Genomic DNA, 15,672 nt, shown 5'->3' with positions numbered 1-15,672 from the left:
GTACGGAAACCCTCTGCTTTTCCTTCTCAGTCGATTGTATTGACATCCCGCTCGATGGCTTTCCGCACGCAACGTGGTTTCGCAGTGTCTCCGAGATCGATTTAGCATTGATAAAGCATCAGCCCGCCGCGTTGGTGTGGTGGTAATGGTGTCCAGCTGCTGACTCGAAGGTCGAGGGTTCGATAACGACCGCGGCGGTCACATTTCGATGGATGCGGGATGCTAGGGGCTCGTGTGCTGTGCAATGTCGCTGCGCGTTAATGCAACACCAGTTGGTCTGCATTCCCTGAGCCCCCCTCAACGACGTCCCTCAAGATCATTTAGTGGTTTTGGAAAGCAAAACTCTAGCAGGTATATTATTGCGATAGCAATTATATGAACACTCTTGGCTGGATTTCACCACCAGCGTCGGCGTGGGCGTCGACGTTGGCGTCGATGTCATGCACCGTATATGTATACGTATCTATATATATGAAAACGCAAGAAAGAAAAAAAATATGACGGAAAAATTAAGACTCCGGCACGCAGAATCGAACGTGGGGCCTCTGCGTCGTAAATGCGAAGCGATAACCATGCACTGAACCACCGAGAGGTACCTCCTTCAACGTCCAAATGGCAAGCTATTTAAATCTACCATTGCTGCTGTTGGTGGGCATATCAGGGGGGGGGGGGGGGTTGAGAGGTAACTATCGTGTTTTCAGCATTATCAACAAGATGGCGCAGTGAGTGCGCGGCGACTCTCAACTTTCACGCGTACTTTTGGTACGCGTAGAGAGTAAGGGGGTGTGCGTTTGATCGTGCACCCTTATCTTGCAGTGGGGAGAATCGTACGTCTTGTATAGCCTTTGAGTTTTGTCGGAACAATTCTGTTGTATAGTTACCGGGCGCACAAAGGTCACTGCAATCGTTGCACAGCCTCCGTTTGCGAAAAGGGCGCACTTCTCAGACCCAGCGCAGTAACAACTGAGACGCTTATTCGCGTTAATCTGTACCTGTGAGTACGTTTTGCGCGTCATTTGTGCATGAGAAACGCACAAACGTTTCGATCTGCTTGCCATTCTGCGCGTGACCTTCCAATTTGTTGCTATCGCATTCATTGCTTCGCCTTTGCGGCAAAGTCGGTACTTTTTTTTTGACCAAACAACGATGTCATATGATGACTTGAGCATGCGATGTCAGGTGAATGTGACGAAATAATGACGTCACAAACTTTGAAAACCTGGGGCGTCGTAGGGTGACACCATTCACTGGTGTGGACGCCTCCGACGAACACTCTTCGCGTTTAAAGAGGTACATCCAAGGCTTTCTTCGCCTTAAAAAAAAACACTCTCTTTCAGCGCCGCCGAGAAGGTTGTCGTGGTCGTACTGGCCGTAGTGTTCTTCCTGTGGTCGACCAGGAGGGCTGTCTTCTTCAAGGGCTGGGCCAACTGGTTCCACATGAGGTGAGCCTTTCTTTGTTTTTTCGCCAGTGCGAAGTTGAATTGGTGTGTTTTGTCGTCCGAGAGTACAACCAACGCCAAGAGGGTGATACAAGGAGGGCAGAACTGGACACCTGTGCTGAATGTCAACTAAAACCTACGTTCTGAGTCGTGCGTCATTGACATATCGAAAGGACAATGCTGCTGAGCCCCTTGAAAAATAATTTTCTCATAGAAAGAGCTCGAAAGATCGTAAAAATCTATGAAAATGAACAAATAAACTGTTTGCATTTTTCGATTTTATGTGTTTCATCAGTCTTGTGTTCTTTACCATATCTTGCGTTCTCTGCCCCTAAAAACGCGTGTTACTTAAAAAGTGCTTCGAAGTAGCATCGTGAATTTACCATGAGTTTCCTTGTTTGACTGGTCAGAAAAGAGTAATTTGTTGCCTGTATAGCTTCGCATTACTCCATCCGGTGGGCATAAAAAATCCTGCAATGACGGCTCAAGAGGAATGTAAATCAGTTTAGGGCACGATAAAAGCTTGTGTTAAACAATTGGCAGAATATCCACGGAGTGATGGATGGAGAGTGGGGCGAAGCATTCGTCCGTCCATTTTTTCTTGCTTCCGTCCGTCCATGCGTCCGTCTGCGTGACCGTTCATGCGTCCATCCACCCGTCCGTGCGTGCGTCTGTTCGTGCGTTCGTCTCTGCGTTCGTCCATGCATCCGCCCCTGCGTCCGTTCATGCGTCCATCCGTGCATCTGTCTGTGCGTCCGTTCGTCTATCTATTCAACACTCCAAGTACCACCATCTCGCATTTTTTCATCATATATTCCCCATATAGAAGCACCGCCATCCAGCGGACATTCCAAGGACTAAACGAGAGGTGGCACACGCAGACTTTTTTACGGCTTGCGCTTCGGGTTTACTTCCCACCTTTAACCACCTGGACTTCATGGTATATACTAGTTCACTGTATTCATGGCTATACGGCCCAACGCTCGCTAAACCTTTCTAAAACCAAGGAGGTTACAGCCAGCGAGTATAACGTAGCAACCCTTTCTTGTCAGATCGTGCTCAATGTACATGCCAATAGCTGCTAATGGGGATCGCAGCGTGCGCGTTATCTAAAGGCCGAATGCTCCTGTCGCTCGTTCCCCCTTGGCAGCCATTAACATGTGCATTGAGCACTATCTTTTGTTGTTCAACAACACACAGAAGAAATCTCTCACTGGAACCACCTTGGAGGTCAAAATCGTAAGGACCGCTATTTCGGGTATGTGCCACTGGTGGTTACGTACTACGAGGGACGCACAAGCCACGCCATAAGGAGCTTCGCCCCTAAAATGCACTCTGTGTACTGTATGCATGCCGTAGCAATTTGTGGTTGGCGTTGCCGGTTTGCCGCTTCTTCGCGAGCCCTCGTTTTCGGGGTAGCTCCTCTGCGTCGGCGTTGCCTTCTGCGGGCGAGTGTGTGTTCACGTTGATTTTAATACATATCAGAAAGAGAATATGTGGTATCTATGCTCTGACACGCGCTTATTCTTCGTCATAAGCAGCGTCATCTGGTGTTGTCTGCGTCGGCGCACCTTTCCCGGCAAAGGGCGCGTTCACGTTCGCTTGCATCCGTAGCAGAAAGAGAATGTGTGGTCTAAAACGTGCTTATTCTTCATTGCCATCAGCGTCATCGTAAATATGTATAGTGGGTACCTTAAATTGTCATCAGCATCATCGTCACAACGCACAACGGACAACACTAGACCCTAAGGTGCTTCATCCATAAAAAAACATGGCAGATCCCTCTGCCATAGCAATCGGTATAATATGCGAAAGGGCGGCGCTGGTCGAAGGGACGTCGATCATTGTGTTTGTGGATTCGTTGGAATTCATTTCACCGCGACCTTGGACGTCGACGCGCCGTACAAACCAACCGACGAGCGGCAACTGAGCGAGCGAGCGCCGACCTTGAGTATATATACAGCTCGACGGCACATGCACTGTCAGCTGTTGAATGTTCTCGAAGCGCGACGCCACATGCGCGTCCACTGGAGAATCAGGAGAATTGTAGATGTCGAACGCGGTGTGTAGAGGAGGAAGGGATGCACAGATGGTGGAAGAGTGGGCGACGGCGCGACGGCGCATGCGCGCGCGTCAGCTGTCGAATGTTCGAGAAGCGGTGCGGACGGCGCGGACGGCGCGGACGGCGCACTACAAGGCGCGAGTATAAGATGCTTCCGCATCTAAAAGGAGGTAACGATTTAGAGCACAGGGTACTCTACTATGGGAGAGTTTAAAGCCGTTCACTGGTTACAGAACCTTGATGACATCCGGTTTCGTCCACCAATGGGGGGGGGGGGATGGGGCGGTAGAAAAAGGGGGTAACAATTTAGAGCACAGGGTACTCTACTATGGGAGAGCTTAAAGCCGTCCCAGACGCAGAACTTTCAGACAGTGTGCCTGTCTTTGACACCCGATGTCCTGGGGGGGTGGGGGGGGGGTTAGAAAAAGGGGGTAACGATTCAGAGCACAGCGTACTGTACTACAATAAAAAACGCGCAAATAACCCCGCACACATTCGGCTTTTTGCGCGCCTTCTTGCTCGAAAACCCCGATATTAGCTCTAGTTTCAAGTGATAGCTTTACAAAGCTGCCATCAAATATACGGACGAATTATCACTCTCTTTAACTAAAATATCTGCGTTCGTGAGCTGTCGCACAAAACGTTTTTATAAAACAGCGACGAAATTAAATTGCTGATCGAAACAGCGGGTTACTTTGGTACAAGAACCCCGGCTGTTTCTTAAGCCCACCGTGGTGAAGCAGTGGGCATGTTGCTCGCCTGCTCAGCCGGAGCTCGTGGGTTCAATCCCGACTGTGGGGGCCACATAACGACGGAGGTGAAATGGTTGAGGGCCGCGTACTGCGCTATGTTAGTGCTGGTTAAAGAAGACAGGATGGTCAAATTTCCGGAGCCTTCCACTGCGCCCTATCTCATAATCACATCGTCGTTACCTAAAGCTCCAAATAATGTTATTGAAGCAAATTGTTTTATGAGATCACGACAAGGGCCGCTTCGCACGCCGTAGTTGTCCACCGCCACCAAAGAGGTTGGCTGCCGCCGCCGCCGGTGTCCGCAACCACTATCGCGCGAAATTAGAAAATAACTAGGTAGAAAAATACAGAGAGCATAATGAAACCATTCCAGGGCACCCTTTATGGTAGCTCAGAACTCTATCACTGAGCTACCTGGATGCTAGAGTCGCCGTTGGAAATTGACCATACAGGCTTAATGTCAGGTTATAATGACGTTATGTTTGGTAAGGACAGCTTTCAGCTCTCCCATAGTAGAGTACCGAGTACTCTAAATCGTTAACCACTTTTTCTAAACACAGAATGACGTTAATATGCGCAATTACGTGTTTTTTTTTTCAGAAGAGCAAAGTAACAACCAGGCGTTACACAATGCGGATTGCTTAACAAGTGGTCGTTGAATAGTCCATCCCGTTAACAAAAAACCTCAAACTCAATTCTTAATCGTCGTCAGCCGCAGCAATAACAAAGTGTGCAAATGCCTTGCAAGTGTGTAACGGGTACCATGCTTTTCTAAAGGAAAGCGAACCGTGGCATAGTGAACGCTTCCGCACTACACAACAATTGGGATTATTTATGGCGTAGCGGGTACCTTTCAAGTGCGCTTGTAGTCGTTGCACCAACGAAGAGCATTAAAATAAAAGGCTCGATAAAGGCCACTCTTCCAGCTTTCACTGTGACGGTGCTGCGTGTTCCGCGCAGATCTGGCGGTTTTATGTTGTTATCACGAGAAGGTGGCTGTTAGGGAGGGACGTTCTCCAAGATAAACGCGTGCGATGTAAGCTGAATGATGTGCTAAAGCGAACAATTAAGCAGTTGCTAATACCAAACATTAAGCGCTTAGCCGAGCTGTGGTTTTCTCGCATTTACTGATAAGCGCTGATTGCATGGGGACATGGAGCACTGAAACAGGCTCTATAGAGGCTCGTTTCACTCTAGAAAGAGTTACACTTTACTTTGCAACACATAAAAGTAAAACGTAAGATGGAAGATGGGACAAGTGCCATATGTTTCGACTTAACTTCTACTACTTGTTATGTCTGGGTCATCCTTCCTTGACGACGTTGAGGTACTTGTCGGGATATAGGTGGCTATAGCACGTGCTATAGAACCTCTTTGCTTATTCATGAAAAACTCTTATTGAAACTGGCAGGGGATACTAAGCGCCTGCTCTCTTCCATACCGAACTATCGTTATAGCACAATCTTGGTTCCACTGTGCCATCAATCATAGGTAAAATGACGCAAAACAAATCCGTAACGTATGTGTCCTTATATCAGAGTCTGTTCTACACCTCGTATGTTGCCTTAAAGTACGTTGTTGCGCTTTTTTCCCGAGTCATCGGAATGAGTATATCTAAAAGCTTTATCGCCATTGCGCCGTTCCCGAGAAAAGTGCGGTTCATGTTTCAACGTGCAACACAATTTTTCGTTCACGTCAGGCTGTGGATACGCAATTCTATTACCACAATGTTATTGTGCGTAAACATGCACAATTGGAAGGAGAAGGGGTGGATTAGACGAACACGGGTGATGGCATCTTATCCTGCTTGCCCCACATTGAAATATTCCTTGTGGGCAGGGGCGCTATTTCTGTTTTACAACGCTTAATTTTTTGCAAGCCACGCAAGGAAACTCATACATATCTCGCTTGAAATGTAAACGAAGAGGCTTAAAAAACAGTGTAGCTATACACCATCGGAATGTGATTAAGTTCACCAACTGTTCTTCGGCATCCTTCATGTATATTTCGCAGCCCCAATCGGCGCCATATTTTAGATTTACGTCATATGGGTCCGTAAAATACAGTAGTCGACACTAGAAAATGTCTTATGTGCCTTTTACGTGGCTCCTACTTATTTCAAGCCAGTTATGCAGGATGAAAATAAAATGCAGGAATGCTACAGCACAACGCATATGCTAGCCGCGTTTCGTGAAATTGTTTGACTGCGCACATGAGTGCGCTACGCACAGACTTCCTTGGTTGATACCACAGTGGAAAAGCACTTGACCATAATAATTGTTGAGTTAGAATTGTTGTGGCGAGATATGTTAAGTAATCTGAAATTTACGTTCCAGCAACCACAAAACGTATATTGTGTAGTCTGTGAAAGTGAGATTGAAGTTTCGTTTTGTGACCGGAGCATGGAGGTCATGCCCTTGGGAAAGGATCTATTGCGAAGACAGGTCCACGCACACATGAACTTTGTACGGAATACGCAGTGCTGTGGACGACACGTCCGTTGCGTTCATGGCCGTGGCGGTGCTGTTCGCGGTGCCCATGTCAAGCGACAACCTGCAGAAGCGCATCCTCTCTTGGAGCGTAGTTAAACACAAGATGGCGTGGGGTATGCTGCTCACCTTCGGTGGAGGGCTCGCCCTTGGAGTGGCCAGCGAGGTACGTCCACGGGTGGTTGCATGCGTGAAGAGACGCTGCAATGATAGAAACTATCTTTTTAGGGGTGAATCACCTTGAAATCGCACAATGTCCCTCCGTCCACAAACCACCACCTGAGAAGATGTAGGAAACTAAACATCCGTGAGCAAAAAGAAAAATAAATGGTTTTAGACAGGCTGTTAACCAGAACAAACAAAATAAAAGGCCACAGCACCGGAAAAACGCCGAAATTTAACCAAACATTATTCCAAGCATGACAGAACAATGTGTTAACAAGAACAAAATAAAAAAAGCTGTGAACCAGAACAAAATAGAAGGCGACAATGTATGATCCAATGCACACTGCTTCGTTCAATCATAAGCATTCATTTCTTAAATATGCAAGATTTCTTCTTTGCTTACCAGCCAAACGACAGAAATGACAGGGGTAGAAGACACTGCAGATCCAAAGCTAAACAGCAAATCTCAAATCTTGACAATAAGATTACGCCGAACAACAATAATGGCTTTTTTTACATACCAACCCTAACTCAGCATCATCATGCTCAGATACTGGAAGCGCCCGTGAAACGCTCAGTCAAACAACTTTCAACGAAATCCAAAAATAATTCCTATTCTGGCAGTATCGCTGACAATTCCTGTAAGCCTTTTGATACTTTTTCATTATATGCACATACCACGATAATATGTATTCACATATCGGGCTGCTATGGCTTTCTGAATTACAGTTGAAGTTAGAGCCTGTCTGGAGTACTTGATTTTCGTCGTTCTTTTTTTTTTTTGCTCAGCCAGGCTATGTGTGCCTAAAAATGCCCAAAATGAAAAAGTAAGAGTTTTATCGCATCACATTTCTACATACACGGCAGCAGAAGCTCCTTATAGCGGCACCCGTTCGTCCCGCGTCCCGTCGTAGTATGTAACCAGTCTTACGCTTTTGACCTGCAAACATTTTGACCTCCAAGGTGGTGCCGGTGAGAGATTCCTTCTATGCGTTGTTGAACAACAAAAAATAGTGCTCAATGTACATGCCAATAGCTGACAATGGGGTATGAGAGACAGGAGCATTCGGCTTTTAGTTGACGTGCACGCAGCGATACCCATTAGCAGCCATTGCATGTACATTGAGCACTATCTGAAGGGAAAGGGTTGCTACATTATACCCGCTGGGTGTAACCACCTTAGTTTTGAAAGGTTTAGCGAGCGTTGAGCCGCAGTGCCATGAATACAATGAACTAGTATATACCATGAATGATCTCGAGGTAGTTAAAGGTGGGAAGTAGGTACGAGGTGCAAGCCGTAAGAAAGTAAAAGCCGAATTCTCATGTCTCTCATTTCCCACGCAGCCATTGGCATGTAAATTGAGCTCTATCTGCCAGGAAAAGGTTGCTACGTTATACTCGCTGGGTTTTAGAAAGGTTTAGCGAGTGTTGGGCCGCAGTGCCATGAATACAGTGAACTAGTATATAACATGAACTTGAGGTGGTTAAAGGTGGGAAGTGGACCCGAAGCGCAAGCTGTTAGAAAGTGTGTGTGTGCCACCTCTCGTTTAGTCCTTGGAATGTCCGCTGGATGGCGGTGCTTCTATATGGGGAGTATATGATGAAAAAAAAAGATGCGAGACGGTGGTACTTGGAGTGTAGTAGATGGACGGACGGACACATAGACAGATGCGTGGATGGACGCATGAACAGACGCAGGGGTGGCTGCATGGACGAACGCAGGAATGGACGCACGCACGGACGGGCGGATGTACGCATGGACGGTCGTACAGACGGAAGGAAGCAAGAACGAATGGACGGACGAATGCTTCGCCCCACTCTTTATCATTCACTCCATGGATATGCTGCCAATTTTTTTTTACACAAGCAAAAGGGTACAGGACAACATATGAAACGGGATCAAAGGTGTGGAACGCCACGCCAATGAAAGGACGCATTCCAACATGAAACATAACTGTTGTGAAGAAGAAAACCGCCGCCATTCCAAGTGCCACTGTGCGGTACGTAGCGTCCTTCGTCCTCCATCGATTCATACTACTCAGGTAAAAAATTGCGCTGAAATAGAAAGGACACCACAAAGAAGGAACACTTAAACAGATCGAGCGCAATCTGTTTAAGTCGCCTCCGCTTAAACAGATTGCGCTCGATCTGTTTAAGTGTTCCTTCTTTGTGGTGTCCTTTCTATTTCAGCGCAATTTTTTACCTGAATAGAATGAACCAACTAGCCCCTCAAGACGTCCTGATCGATTCATACTACGACATGGTGCTCCTCGAGAACTACTAAGTGACCGAGGACGAGCCTTCCTATCAGAAGTCGTCACGGCTCTGCTTTCTGAATGTCATGTTGTTCATCGCAAGACCATGGCATAACATCCGCAGACTAACGGGCTCACGGAGAGATTTAACCACACAGTCGGCGATATGCTCGCGATGTATGTGACATCTGATCATACTAACTGGGATCGCATTCTTCCATTCATCACGTTCGCATACAACACCGCGACACAGTCCACCACTGGATTTTCACCTTTCTTTCTCCTTTATGGACGCGAACCATCCCACATTATCGACACTCTCCTTCCATACCATCCTGACGCATCCGGATGCCCATCTGTGTCCGAAGCTGCCCGAAAAGCGGAAGAGTGCCGTGAACTCGCACGCCCCTTTACGTCACAAGAACAGCAGCGCCAGAAAGAAAACAACGCCGACTCTTCACGAAGCCACAGCTATTCCCCGGGATCATTTGTATGGCTGGCTGTTCCTTACCAAACCCCCGGCCTTTCCTCAAAACCAGTCCCGAAGCACTAGGGTCCTTACCGCGTTTTGGAGGAAACCTCACCGGTGAATTTTCTCATTGAGCCACTTTCCCCATCTGACGACATGCGCCGGCGTGGACGTGACATCATCCACGTCGCCCGCCTTAAGCCATATTATAGCCCTCTGCCTCCAGACTCTTAGGTCGCCAGGATGGCTCTTTTTCGGCGGGGGAAAATTGTGAAAAAGAAAGCGCATCGTTGGCAAGCAACATCGCCTCCGCTTGGGTACTGGGTCCTGGGCTTCGCTCGCTCGGCTCGTGCTGATCATCATCGCCGGCATCTGCTTGAGCATTGCTCTTTCCCGATCGTGTTTCATCGTAGGACCACCGTCGCAACAGTCGCCAATAAACCCTTTTTCACTGCTTATTAGCGTGGTCGCGGCAGCGCAGCGAGCATGCCGAGGCTGGGCTCGAATGGTTCACGGAAAAACGATTCTCTTCCGAGTTTGGCAGCTTGGGTTTATAGCCAACGATGATGGCGTGGGCCTTCGGTGGCGCTGTCCCTTATCAGACGCGTGTTGTAGCCAAGGAGGATTAAAGAGAATTTTTTAAAATCCTCCTTGGTTGCAGCATGCGACTGAGTCACGCCAGCTGCGCTGGTTTGTGCGCAGTGTGTCAGCGCAAAGGTAATCTACAGCATTCTGCTTTGCGACACTTCCCTGTGAATTGGGCAGTTTTCCACCTTCCGATAGAGGTGGAAATGTTGTAGGCCCGTGTGCTCAGATTTGGGTGCACGTTAAAAAACCCCAGGTGGTCGAAATTTCCGGAGCCCTCCACTACGGCGTCTCTCATAATCATATGGTGGTTTTGGGACGTTAAACCCCACAAATCAATCATCAACGCACCCCAAAGCTTATTTATTATGAATGCAGGCATTCAATAGCTTGGCTCTCAGCTTTCATTGAAATTGAGTCAAACTTATAACAGCCGACCCTGGTCCCCGTCGAAGTAAAAGAATTACGTCATTTTTCTTCCTTTCAACAATCACTTCAACCAACCCCACCGACCCCTCACCTCCTCTCCCCCCTCAAAAAAAGAAAGAAAGAGCCAGCTGTATGTAACCTATGTCGATGACCAACAGGCAGCCTCACCACTCACGAACAACAATGAACGCTCTTGTCTAGAGTGATGTCGTGAGTTTAGTTCCCAATCTAGGTTACTATGATTTCGATGACTACCGTGGAAATGCAACAGCTACAAAAATCGGCATTTTGCCTGTTCATACTGTGCTGCTAATTTTAAAGTGCCACCCACTTATTATTGTCCAGTGGAAGATATGTATATGATGGCGCCCCTTTGATGGGACAGTGCTTGCATTAGCGAAGGGGTAAGTATAGCGAAAATCTTACTCCGACAAAGCAGGACCTGTATAATGGCAGAAGTACACTGATATTTGGCGTGGTACATAGAAAAACACACCATGCACATTTGCAAACATCCAGCGAATGGCCATGCCAGTCAAATTGCTTGGAGTGCAGCCACACCACTACAAGAGTAGTAAACATATAACCAATGCTGTGTGCGGAAAAAAGCAGCAGCTGTGAAAAGCCTGCCTTCTTCTCGCTTTTCAGCAGCACTCGCTTGTAATTGCTACTCGTAAGGTGTATTTAGGATGAGCACCTCCGTCGGGGGTGTAGCTCAGATGTGAATAAAGAAAAAAAAAGGGTGTAGCTCAGATGGTAGAGCGCTCGCTTAGCATGCGAGAGGTACTGGGATTGATACCCAGCACCTCCACTCTTTTATTTTTATATTTTATTCATTTACTTTTTAAGAATTGGTGGCACGAGAATGAACGAGCGACGCATGTGAGGAAAAGCAGAAGCAGCAGGAAAGCCTGTCTTCTTCTCGCTTTTCGGCAGCACTCGCTTGTAATTGCTACTCGGAAGGTGTGTTTAAGGTGCGTACCTCCGTCGGGGGTGTAGCTCAGATGGTAGAGCGCTCGCTTAGCATGCGAGAGGTACTGGGATCGATACCCAGCACCTCCACTCATTTATTTTTTTCTTTTCTTTCTTTATTTTTTAATAATTGGCAGCACGAGAATGAACGAACGATGCATGGGAGGAAAAGCGGAAGCAGCAGGAAAACCTGTCTTCTTCTCGCTTTTCGGCAGCACTCGCTTGTAATTGCTACTCGGAAGGTGTGTTTAAGGTGCGTACCTCCATCGGGGGTGTAGCTCAGATGGTAGAGCGCTCGCTTAGCATGCGAGAGGTACTGGGATCGATACCCAGCACCTCCACTCATTTATTTTTCTCTTTTTATTTTTTTTAATAATTGGCAGCACGAGAATGAACGAACGACGCATGCGAGGAAAAGCGGAAGCAGCAGGAAAACCTGTCTTCTCGCTTTTCGGCAGCACTCGCTTGTAATTGCTACTCGGAAGGTGTGTTTAAGGTGCGTACTTCCATCGGGGGTGTAGCTCAGATGGTAGAGCGCTCGCTTAGCATGCGAGAGGTACTGGGATCGATACCCAGCTCCTCCACTCATTTATTTTTCTATTTTCTTTCTTTATTTTTTTAATAATTGGCAGCACGAGAATGAACGAACGACGCATGCGAGGAAAAGCGGAAGCAGCAGGAAAACCTGTCTTCTCGCTTTTCGGCAGCACTCGCTTGTAATTGCTACTCGGAAGGTGTGTTTAAGGTGCGTACCTCCATCGGGGGTGTAGCTCAGATGGTAGAGCGCTCGCTTAGCATGCGAGAGGTACTGGGATCGATACCCAGCACCTCCACTCATTTATTTTTCTCTTTTCTTTCTTTATTTTTTTAATAATTGGCAGCACGAGAATGAACGAACGATGCATGCGAGGAAAAGCGGAAGCAGCAGGAAAACCTGTCTTCTTCTCGCTTTTCGGCAGCACTCGCTTGTAATTGCTACTCGGAAGGTGTGTTTAAGGTGCGTACCTCCATCGGGGGTGTAGCACAGATGATAGAGCGCTCGCTTAGCATGCGAGAGGTATTGGGATCGATACCCAGCACTTCCACTAATTTATTTTTCTCTTTTTATTTTTTTAATAATTGGCAGCACGAGAATGAACGAACGACGCATGCGAGGAAAAGCGGAAGCAGCAGGAAAACCTGTTTTCTCGCTTTTCGGCAGCACTCGCTTGTAATTGCTACTCGGAAGGTGTGTTTAAGGTGCGTACCTCCATCGGGGGTGTAGCTCAGATGGTAGAGCGCTCGCTTAGCATGCGAGAGGTACTGGGATCGATACCCAGCACCTCCACTCATTGATTTTTCTCTTTTCTTTCTTTATTTTTTTAATAATTGGCAGCACGAGAATGAACGAACGACGCATGTGAGGAAAAGCGGATGCAGCAGGAAAACCTGTCTTCTTCTCGCTTTTCGGCAGCACTCGCTTGTAATTGCTACTCGGGAAGTGTGTTTAAGGTGCGTATACTTCCGTCGGGGGTGTAGCTCAGATGGTAGAGCGCTCGCTTAGCATGCGAGAGGTACTGGGATCGATACCCAGCACTTCCACTAATTTATTTTTCTCTTTTTATTTTTTTTAATAATTGGCAGCACGAGAATGAACGAACGACGCATGCGAGGAAAAGCGGAAGCAGCAGGAAAACCTGTCTTCTTCTCGCTTTTCGGCAGCACTCGCTTGTAATTGCTACTCGGAAGGTGTGTTTAAGGTGCGTACCTCCATCGGGGGTGTAGCTCAGATGGTAGAGCGCTCGCTTAGCATGCGAGAGGTACTGGGATCGATACCCAGCACCTCCACTCATTTATTTTTCTCTTTTCTTTCTTTATTTTTTTAATAATTGGCAGCACGAGAATGAACGAACGATGCATGCGAGGAAAAGCGGAAGCAGCAGGAAAACCTGTCTTCTTCTCGCTTTTCGGCAGCACTCGCTTGTAATTGCTACTCGGAAGATGTGTTTAAGGTGCGTACCTCCATTGGGGGTGTAGCCAACACCACCTAGATAAGTTCAGGCATTTAGGTGGTGTTGGTGTAGCTCAGATGGTAGAGCGCTCGCTTAGCATGTGAGAGGTACTGGGATCGATACCCAGCACCTCCACTTATTTATTTTTCTTTTTTCTTTCTTTATTTTTTTAATAATTGGCAGCACGAGAATGAACGAACGACGCATGTGAGGAAAAGCAGATGCAGCAGGAAAACCTGTCTTCTTCTCGCTTTTCGGCAGCACTCGCTTGTAGTTGCTACTCGGGAAGTGTGTTTAAGGTGCGTATACTTCCGTCGGGGGTGTAGCTCAGATGGTAGAGCGCTCACTTAGCATGCGAGAGGTACTGGGATCGATACCCAGCACTTCCACTAATTTATTTTTCTCTTTTTATTTTTTTTAATAATTGGCAGCACGAGAATGAACGAACGACGCATGCGAGGAAAAGCGGAAGCAGCAGGAAAACCTGTCTTCTCGCTTTTCGGCAGCACTCGCTTGTAATTGCTACTCGGAAGGTGTGTTTAAGGTGCGTACCTGCGTCGGGGGTGTAGCTCAGATTGAAATAAAGAAAAAAAAAGGGGGGTGTAGCTCAGATGGTAGAGCGCTCGCTTAGCATGCGAGAGGTACTGGGATCGATACGCAGCACCTCCACTCATTTATTTTTCTCTTTTCTTTCTTTATTTTTTAATAATTGGCAGCACGAGAATGAACGAACGACGCATGCGAGGAAAAACTGAACCTGCAGGAAAACCTGTTTTCTTCTCGCTTTTTGTCAGCACTTGTGTGCAATCTCCACTCGCAAGGTGTGTCTAGGATGCGCACCTCCGTCGGGGGTGTAGCTCAGGTAGTAGAGCGCTCGCCTAGCACGCCAGAGGTACTGGGATCGATACCCAGCCCCTCCAAACTCTTTTATTTTTCTTATAATAAATCCCCACTCGTGCCGCTAAATAGCAGCACGCCTGTGAACCAATCCTGTATGTGATGCAGGTGCTACAGGAGGACAATTATTCTGTGTGTCCATATTTTATACGTGTTAGGTTATGCTCGATTGTTGCGTTTCTCCTCCGTTTTAGTCGATGTTAGCGTGCACGAAACTTTTCCTATCGAAGGCAACTCTCATAAGGTCGTAAGTAACTGTTAGTGCAGTTAAACCTGATTAATATGGCCGAAGTGGCCGCTTCCGTTGATTTACAGCGCTGCGTATATTTTTGAAAAATACGCTGGTTTTTTCAGTTTTTTTTTTCCATTTTCAACGAGCGCTGTCACTCTGCGAAGGCAAGTAGAACTTGCTTCTATGGATGCTAAGTCTAATTTTAAACCAAGGTTTGTATACTTGTACGTTCGCACACTCGGACGTGCGTGAGCTCTGTGCTGTAATTTCTTGCTTGTTGCACCCGCGCTTGTACATGTGTTTTTAAAATAGGGAATGGTTGATCTTTGAAACTCGTTTGTTTATTGATCGCAGGGGTGGGATGACAGCTGTTAACAGGTGTACGCTTGCGTTTATGTGATCGTGCATTGTATGCGCGCTTGCTTTCTGCGAGGTTATGAAGGGTACTGATTGTCGGCTTTGTCTTTTTCATTTTGAAAAGGCTTGTAGCGATGAGCAACAGGTAACAGGGTCGAATTGAAGGAAGAAACTTAAGATATGAGCATAGCCCGTTTTTGCTGAAGAAACACTTGTTTTTATTGTATGGTTACTTTAAAGTGCGTGTTTAGAGACAGAGAGAGAGAGAGAGAGAGAGAGAGAGATAGATAGATAGATAGATAGATAGATAGATAGATAGATAGATAGATAGATAGATAGAGAAATAACTTTATTGGGTTGAAAGAAAAGGGGGGGTGGGTTGAGGAGCTATAGATGGGTGGGGCCCTATGTCCAAGGCTCCACTGGCTTGCGCCTCCTGCCGGACGTGGTCCTGGAGGGCTAGTTGCACCGCTGGGTCCGAGCTAGCGAGGAGTGCCTCCCACTGCTCCAAAGAGTTTTCCATTCTATACATATGCTGTTAGCGATCGAGTTCATTTGGCCGTTTAGGACACCTTCAC

General features: G+C 47.1%; 1 protein-coding gene and 8 non-coding genes across 13 annotated transcripts in view; all 9 read left to right on the top strand.

Annotated features, from left to right (window-relative positions):
- LOC119172803 (solute carrier family 13 member 2) overlaps positions 1 to 15,672 on the top strand; it is a 114,564-nt gene that overhangs the window by 80,612 nt on the left and 18,280 nt on the right. For 3 of the 5 annotated variants that reach the window (XM_075893343.1, XM_075893345.1, XM_075893341.1), the window contains exons 3-4: positions 1,338 to 1,442; positions 6,734 to 6,908. In XM_075893343.1, coding sequence (XP_075749458.1) covers positions 1,338 to 1,442; positions 6,734 to 6,908 — 280 coding nt within the window. The remainder of the gene's footprint in view (positions 1 to 1,337; positions 1,443 to 6,733; positions 6,909 to 15,672) is intronic. The other 2 variants (XM_075893342.1, XM_075893340.1) reach the window with 1 other exon arrangement.
- On the top strand, positions 11,635 to 11,707 carry TRNAA-AGC (transfer RNA alanine (anticodon AGC)). The gene has a single exon. It is a non-coding gene; the product is annotated as a tRNA-Ala (tRNA).
- On the top strand, positions 11,886 to 11,958 carry TRNAA-AGC (transfer RNA alanine (anticodon AGC)). The gene has a single exon. It is a non-coding gene; the product is annotated as a tRNA-Ala (tRNA).
- On the top strand, positions 12,129 to 12,201 carry TRNAA-AGC (transfer RNA alanine (anticodon AGC)). Its single transcript has one exon. It is a non-coding gene; the product is annotated as a tRNA-Ala (tRNA).
- TRNAA-AGC (transfer RNA alanine (anticodon AGC)) lies at positions 12,378 to 12,450 on the top strand. Its single transcript has one exon. It is a non-coding gene; the product is annotated as a tRNA-Ala (tRNA).
- Positions 12,872 to 12,944, top strand: TRNAA-AGC (transfer RNA alanine (anticodon AGC)). Its single transcript has one exon. It is a non-coding gene; the product is annotated as a tRNA-Ala (tRNA).
- On the top strand, positions 13,126 to 13,198 carry TRNAA-AGC (transfer RNA alanine (anticodon AGC)). The gene has a single exon. It is a non-coding gene; the product is annotated as a tRNA-Ala (tRNA).
- TRNAA-AGC (transfer RNA alanine (anticodon AGC)) lies at positions 13,372 to 13,444 on the top strand. Its single transcript has one exon. It is a non-coding gene; the product is annotated as a tRNA-Ala (tRNA).
- On the top strand, positions 13,925 to 13,997 carry TRNAA-AGC (transfer RNA alanine (anticodon AGC)). The gene has a single exon. It is a non-coding gene; the product is annotated as a tRNA-Ala (tRNA).

The sequence above is a fragment of the Rhipicephalus microplus genome, chromosome 4, assembly GCF_043290135.1.
Source record: "Rhipicephalus microplus isolate Deutch F79 chromosome 4, USDA_Rmic, whole genome shotgun sequence".
NCBI classification, from domain to species: domain Eukaryota; kingdom Metazoa; phylum Arthropoda; class Arachnida; order Ixodida; family Ixodidae; genus Rhipicephalus; species Rhipicephalus microplus.
Note: the sequence above shows the minus strand (reverse complement) of the source record. Positions and strands in the feature narration are given on the sequence as shown.